The sequence below is a fragment of the Lissotriton helveticus genome, chromosome 5_1, assembly GCF_964261635.1.
Source record: "Lissotriton helveticus chromosome 5_1, aLisHel1.1, whole genome shotgun sequence".
NCBI classification, from domain to species: Eukaryota; Metazoa; Chordata; class Amphibia; order Caudata; family Salamandridae; genus Lissotriton; species Lissotriton helveticus.
In genome coordinates this window covers 1918108852-1918116837 of record NC_136065.1, presented here as the reverse complement: position 1 = coordinate 1918116837, position 7986 = coordinate 1918108852, and the positions used below count along the sequence as shown (strand labels likewise).

The 7986-nt window shown below is 38.2% G+C and overlaps 1 protein-coding gene across 1 annotated transcript in view; it reads right to left on the bottom strand.

Annotated features, from left to right (window-relative positions):
• Positions 1-567: 567 nt before the first annotated feature.
• The window catches only part of KRT222 (keratin 222), a 299136-nt gene continuing 291717 nt past the window's right edge, over positions 568-7986 (bottom strand). Inside the window, exons 9-10 of the mRNA XM_078645497.1 lie at positions 3046-3154; positions 568-1746 (exon numbers count right to left, since the gene is read on the bottom strand). Of these exons, the coding sequence (XP_078501623.1) occupies positions 1530-1746; positions 3046-3154 (326 nt within the window). The 3' untranslated portion in view covers positions 568-1529. The remainder of the gene's footprint in view (positions 1747-3045; positions 3155-7986) is intronic.

Here is a 7986-nt window from a genome sequence, read left to right as displayed (position 1 = left end):
CGAGCTTTACTCTCATTGTCTATTTAATGTCACTTAGAACTCCTTGATGAAAAACATCTCCGTAATTCACTGTTATTCATCAATAATTCTATTTATTTGGCTCTGTTCCATCTGCTAGGTCTTCTCTCTTGTCATGGACTGTCATGTATGAAATATCAATGCTCTCATCCTCTTTCTCCTTAACACAGCCAAATCTCATACATGTTTTATTTGCACCTTCAACTACACAAAACAATATCAAACACTCACCCTCATTAGATATCTCTTTTAAACACTCTCCTATATAAAGGAGGCAAAGATAAAAAAAAACTCCATGTAGCCTCCATTATTTACTCCTGAGAAACAGAAAAATATATATTGTTTAAAAAAAATAAAAGATACACTAGAAATTGTGAAATGTTACTTATTGACAAAATTGGGTAAAGACTGATAAAAAACACTGTTGCATTGTGAGATTAATAAATTACAGAGTAATAATAAGAACATGAAAGTTTCAAAATGGAAACTTTCGGTGGCACGATTCAACCTATACGGTCTGAGGGGTAAACACACACCTTGACAACTAAGTTTCACCAACTTTCTGGACTCCATTTATTTTGATTTCCAAACCAATTAATACTGATTTTGCAAACTGTAGTGTTAAAACTGATTTTTATCTCAGATTGGAGCCTTAAAATATGCTGCATATGTCTGTTAGCGTCTTCTGAAAACAGACACTTTCGTGTACTTTTTGTAGCTGTCTAGATTTCAACAGTAGGGTTTGCACTTTTCATATTACTATCATTTAAAGAAATTACTTTGCTCTGTTGTACAAAATTGACTTTGCAGACCCCATCGTTCTACTAAGACTCTACAATGAACATGGAAACCTTTGCAATGCGCCCAATATTTTTTTATGTTTTCATTTAATTGGACTTAAAACAAAACTAAAATATATATTTTAAGATATGTGGTTTGGCAATGATATGAATTAAAAGTAGCATTTTGAGAATATTCATTCACTTGCTAAGGCATGAGCGATGACATCAGTAAGTTTAATGTGTTAAATTGTGACATTAAACTACAGTTTCTGATCTTTTCAGTTCTGCAAATTTATATCAGAGTTCTCAGAAAAAAACTCTTTTGGGGTATCCTAGCAAGCTCTGCACCGATTTAAGGAATTATTACCAATCTGCCAATAATGTTTAAGGAGTCCTCAGTGTTTTCCTAAAGATAACTGGATAAGGGATGGAGATCAAATAACTATTAAAATGTATATTCCACTAAACACCTTTTAGGGAAGTAAAAGGTTTTTCTACTTGTGTATATAACTTCATACCAAGTTTTAGAGGTTGTCATTTCTAGAAATTCTAGGCTAATTCTAGATTCCTGTTTTGTGTCTTTAAACCATTTTACCTTTTTGCCCCATACCGTCTTATTAAGAACAGTCTACCACTCAAGTTCTTAATATAGTTTAGGATTGCATTTTTTATCATAGCATCAACCTCTCACTGTAGCTCCCTTTTCGACGGTGGTGCTGTTGCCACTTGTCACTGGGATATACTGGGAACACTGCCGGAATGTTTCATTACGAGCCTGACTTCAATGTCAGGCAGGCTATCAGCCTCACTGACTGACGAACCCTCTCCGTTTAGCGGTTCGAGATGGAGGTCAAAGCGCAGGGAGGCAGACTTCTTCCTCAAGTGAGGGTTGTCCTTAAAGAATGAGCCTTCCCACTGTTTGATAACTTTGTCAACATTCTCAGTCCTGTGAAGATAAATAAAACCAAGTAAGCTTACAGTCTATGCTCAAAGTTTCTGAGATTTAACTTATTACTAAACATGAAGATATGCATTAAATACCCTTCACTTACAGACGAGGTCATTATTAGTTATGAACCAAATATTTAAACATGCAATTGAAGGTTCAGCTTAACCTGTGCAGTCAGCGTGATCAAAAACAAAAACAGAACGTTACCTACCAAACTATCAGCAATAATGTGATTTAATACACTTTATCAACCACTCTGAGTCTCACTCACACTCTATTCAATGTTCTCATGTCATTACACAACACTTCAAGTAAACCACCAATACCTGGCATGTGCATTATGGAGAAACAGTTTACTTTTGCTGTTGTAACTAAAGCCTCAGAGGACATAATGAATTCCATTGAGAGGCATGCCATATGGCATTACCATGTGAGAACTGTATCATTGTTAGATCCACTAACTTTGAGATCTAGATGCATAACCAATTGGATGGCATTTGTTTCATCATGATACCCGTTTAGTCATTTATTAATTCTATTTTAACACATACATTTGGTTATGTAGAATTCCATTGGTTTACTATAGAGAAAGTTGTATTTTAAATCTTCTTGGAAAGATTTTAAGCCAGTCTCTAACAGTTCTATGTAGCCAGAGCTGGACTGAAGAAGTATTCAGTATCAGTTATAGAAGTCTCAACTCCATTTGAAGACAGTCTGAGTTTCTGTAGAAATTTCTGCTTACCCAATTAATTTATATTGTTAGAAATCAGAATGTCAGACTAACGTTTCAGACTTTTCAAAGTCTTTATATCACCAGACTTATGCTGAAAATTCTATGATTCATGCAAAAAGTATGAAACAAACAGCAGGAAATGCACAGTTTTGCAATAAGGACAGAATGAGAATACGCTGACACCTGCTACAGCAGAGTTGGGAAAACACTCTTGAATTTGACATGCGTCAGCAAATCTTTCAAGGAATCAGTGGAAAACGTTCAAAGTGAAAATGCACTATTCATACTCTAGGTAGAAGAGAATCTCTTAGTACTGTTACATGATAGTGATTCACAGGATCAAGTGTGCACTGGATTGATGGTGCAATCCTCTAAACTAACACCACATTAGCACTGGTTTTCACACACACTCATATTGACCCCAAAAATCACATAGGCATCCATAAGCCGCTCAGTTCAGAGCGTGATTCTGAAAAAGGCCTTCATTCACTCACATACTCTATGTACACTTTTAGGCAGAACTGGATTACATCGATAGCATTTTAGCTGAAAAAGTGTCTTACTGTATGGTGCCACAGGCTTCCACGCCTTCCTTCAAAATTTTGCCATTAAGGACTGTAGATGTTTTCACAGTTTTAACCTCTTCCTCTAACTCCTCTGCTGAGGTGCCATCTGCAATAGACCAGAAAAGATTTACTCCTGTGAAATGCAGCAATAAGTTATGTGTGTTCTCCCACTAATAGCCATAACCACTGTCTCATCATCAATGTACTGATCAAAAGTCTGTCAAGATTTCCCTTCAGCATTTTCATGAAGTTTTAAAAACTTTTAAAGAAAAGATCCTGAAAAAAATAAATTTTGGCCATTAATTCATTCAAAAATTAACTTTCATCAGGGAACTCTGTTGCAAAAATTATTAATACAGAAAAAGTTTGCACATTTTCCTTTTACTTCAGATGAAGGTGACGAATTTTATATTCTTCATTAACTTTCTTAATTTTACAAAACTTAACAGATGAAATCTAAATATAAATAGCACACATCTCTAATCAATTAACCGCTTTCTTGACCCAAATAATAGTTCACAAAAACATGCACAGGAAAAAAGCCTAAACAAACTTTGCTCTTGCTTACCACTTTAAAAACATGATTTTAATACTGTAATATTCATCTAGAATTTTCCATGCTTTTTTCATTTTCAGTCTTAGTCTTACAAACCAGTTTTACCTGTCTGTTCACGAAATAAACCTCTACAGCTCAGCCCAACTCTACCTGGAGAGTCAATTAGTTTTCTGAACACCATGGATAATAGTAACTTCTAAGCTTATTATTATGGCTCTTTGACACGGGATATTTTAGGTGAAGATCCTCTCTTGCTTTTCTTTTTAAATAGTAGTGCCTGCTACAGTCTAGTGACTTCACAGACGTATAAATAAAAGATCGCGTAGTTACCTAAATGAGTGTTACTCATTTTAGCATCTCCACAATACTGAAAGGCTGTGTCAAACCCCCCAGAATTTGATATGATGACCCTGCAAGTCTCTGCAGCAGGGTCATCTAACCATGGAAAACAGTAGCTTTCATTCAAGGCCCTAAAGTGATTAAAAGCCAAGGTCTGCTTTAAATATCCCCTGTAAGAAATGTTCAATAGGCCTTATTCAATTGGAAACGCCATCTTTTCCGAGATGGAAGTCACCTCTATCACTCATCTTGTTCTCCCCCTGCCCACCTTCTTTCTTTGCAAACTGCAGCACACAGTCAAGCTGAGATGCAATGGTTTATTTCCAATGTTATTGCATTCAGCTCTTGCTGAACATTCCCTATTCCGCTAATATTAGCAACAATCACAAGGTTTTTCTATTGATTCACTGTGTTGTACGTATTCACATAATGAGTTATTGTATCTAGGTATGTTCCAGCATCTCCAGATGGCTTTAGCATAGATGGTGCTGAATTATTCATGTAGTGTGTCAGCGCTCTGGTGTTAAGATAATGTCATGTTTATTTTAAATGTGCTCTGATTTGCTGATGCAATGATACTTTTGCTCACACCATAGTAAGACTGTAGTTTTGGTAATTTCATATGTAAAAAAAAAAAGTGTAATATTTCTAGAGTTTGGGTGTGAGCCAGAAGACTTTCATATGCTACTAGTGATGCTGTTCGATTCTCTCCCAGTTTTGCTGCTCATTTGAGATTTAGCATAGGATTGGATTTTTACCTTCTCAGTAGAACTCTGCGTTTGAGTGCCTACATGGAAATGCCTCTGCAATGCGTATTTTTGAATTCTGTAATAAAACAATTTACATTTTCATTGATCTAGAACTCCGTTATTCATTGTGTCTATCTAAACAATATTATTATCTAATTAATTGTATTTCTGAATGTTGTTGTTCTGGGAGGTGCCTAAACGCGGGGACACATTGCCTCATGAAACTGAGGTTTAACACTGTCTTCAATCCAGTGAAAAGTAGGAAATCTGGCTGAGGTTAAATGTTGGTGTGTCTCTGTTTTGGGGTACCCTTCTGCTTCCAGACTGGTATTACAAACTGCTGACTACCAACCTTTGATGCAAATAAAATCCTGGAACAGAAGAACCACTGTGTAATTCGAAGATACCACAACCAAGATGTGTGGTACTAGCTGTGGAATTATCCCCCTGCCCTTGCCCAGGCCGCACAATGGGGAGTGCCGCTTTGTGAGCTCCTAAAACTTCAACTGTGAAACGTATTCGTTTTCCTTGCTGTTGCATTGTCAGCATTCTCTAATGTAGGCACAAATTCATTGGGAGCTACCCTTGTGTTCACTTCATTGGAAGCTACCGTTTTGTTCGACCTTTGTGTGGAATCTATTCTTGTGTTCTGAGCACCCTCACGGGCCAGGACCGTCTCGATTGCCCACTGCAATTGCTGTTTCTCCAGATATCAGAATATAAAAACGATCACCAGAATCCGAGGTTGAGACACACTGACCCATGGCCCCAAACCAAAGACAGTCTGATACTGAACAAGTGTTGATAATATTTTGACATTTAGAAACTTTCAGCCCTTTTTCATCAAGACTAAACTTCTTTTGATTCCCCACAGGGAGGCCGTGTCCGTGGGAAAAGTGCTGCTTATTTTTCCTCGGTGGGCGCAGCAGCACTACTCAGTCTTCCATTATTGTTCTGCGCCCCTTTACTCTCTAGCTGAGTCCACCCTCTCCCAAAGCCCTACACATAAATACTCAATCCCAATTTTGTCTTTGATTCGGATGATTGAGGGATTTCTTTTTGTTTATAAACAGTACACAAAGAATTCAAGTGAGCATTTTTATACTCTCTTTATGTTACTCCTGGCACAAAAGTTCCTAAGTGACCTGATTTTCTAGATTAGAATGTACTTTTTAACTGTGATTGACCAGTGTTTTGCTTAATAAAAGATTACTGGTTTGTAATATTTCCTGCTGGACAATACTTCATTTTTTAAATCCTTCGGGGTGAGACCTTGAATTTCAACTTTTACCAAGATGAATGAGAGGAATGCTTGAGTGACCCTGCTGCACTAAACCAACTGGAACTGCAGCAACTGATTTAAGGCAAGTCCAATAACAGCATGCTGTACCGAGGAATGAGAGGACGGACACAGGAATGTCTTCAATAAAGTTGAGACTTTATTTAGAAGTCTTTTAAAAGTATCTCAATACGGACCCACAGCAGAGCAGCGCCTCTTAGTCAAAGAGCAGCTAAGGAATGAAAGATCAGAGTTCTAGAATAGAATAAGTAACGTAGCAGAATAGAAATAGAAGAGAGAAAGAGATAGGATAGAGAGAATGTTACACATGCTAAGCCTTTAGCTAGTCATTCTTGTTTAAAGCCTTGTGCTTGCAACGCTTGAATCTTTAAGTGACTACTGTCCATCTCACTCATCAGCTCTTGAGCATGCCCACTACAGATTCTGCCTTAGGAGTATCCCAGGTGAAATTAGGCTGTGCCATGTCGAAGGCAATACATTGGCCAAATGTCCATGGACCTTGGAGATCCAAATTATAGATCTATCTTTTTTACTTGACCAATAGTTTTATTTCCTTCTGCCTCTGTTCTCCTGCCAGCTCTACCAATTATTGGGAGCTTTAACTAAAATTGCTGTAAATAATTCTGTACAGCAAGACGAGCTGTTCACAAATAGAGTGACACTGTCAATTGCTAACATGGCAGTGCCTATGCATTACACTACCTCATTTACATAAGTACCTCTGTTAATAGTAACACATTCTTACTATCCACCTGGAGCCCATGCCTCTACGCTTCTCTGTGCTTACTGTCCTTTGATGGCTGTGCTGTGTCCTCAAACTCCTTCTCTGGTCCTTCACACTCCACCTTTGCCATCTGCTCCATCATCACCTAATTGAAAATGAGTCTCAAACACAGTTTCCAAATAGTCAGACACATCTCCGGTGATGCAACAAAAGGTGAATTATGTCACATGCCAATGTTCTTATATCCTAGACGGAGATGAGTTACTAGGAGGATGACATAACAGAGTTCTTAGAAAAGAGCCTGGTGGTTTGCTAGGAGGAAGGCAGAGCTGTCTAGTCTGCTAGGACAGGTGACTGCTAGGCAATGGGTGTTAGAAAGGAGACAGATCGGTTGTTAAGAAAAGGGCTGTTAATATTGGGACAGGGATGGTTAGAAGGACGACAGAAGACTGCTGGGAGCTGAGAAGAGATGGCTTTAAGGAAGGAGACAAATAGGTTGTTGAGAGCGAGGCAGGTGTGTTTTTAGCAGCGAGATAAAAGGGTTGTTAGGAGGAGAGTGACAGAGATAGGTTGTTAGAGAAGAGACAGACGAGTTGTTCGTTTTGATAAAAGCTTGTTGCCAGGAGGGAGACAGAGAGATTACCAGGACTGGGGCATATGTGTTGCTTGATGTGTGAAAGCATTGGTAACAGACAAAACATAGTCTCAGAGGGAGTTGCTGTCATGCACTAAAGGGCAATCTCCCAAGTTCCCCAGAATATGCTCTGCATGGCCATGTGAACTCCATGGGATTCATGATCAAGCATCAGATACAACTCTAAACCTGGCACAATGTTCAATGGTGATAATGCTTTTTGTCCAATATACCATAGGAGCTACAGGACTGCAGATTCAGAGTCTAGCTCTTGAATAATCAGGCATACACACTGTGGCCACATCTCGTGTGGCCTCCTCATATTGATTTGACAGACACAGGGGGTTACAGTCAAATCCCTACTACCTGACCCTGCAATAATTGTGCAGGTGCTATTATATGCAAAATTACTGCTAGTAATACTGTGGAACACTGATTTAGTTATTCCCAATGTGATAGGCATCCTAGATAGACTTACTTTTCAATCCTCAGTAATTTTACATCCCAGAATTATTGTTATCCAAGTTATCAGTAATTCAAGATGCAAAATTATCACTCCGCCATCAGTAGGTGCAATGATAGCCTTGGTCTATGTGAAAACCATTGATAATTATGCCCCCTCATTACAACAGTATA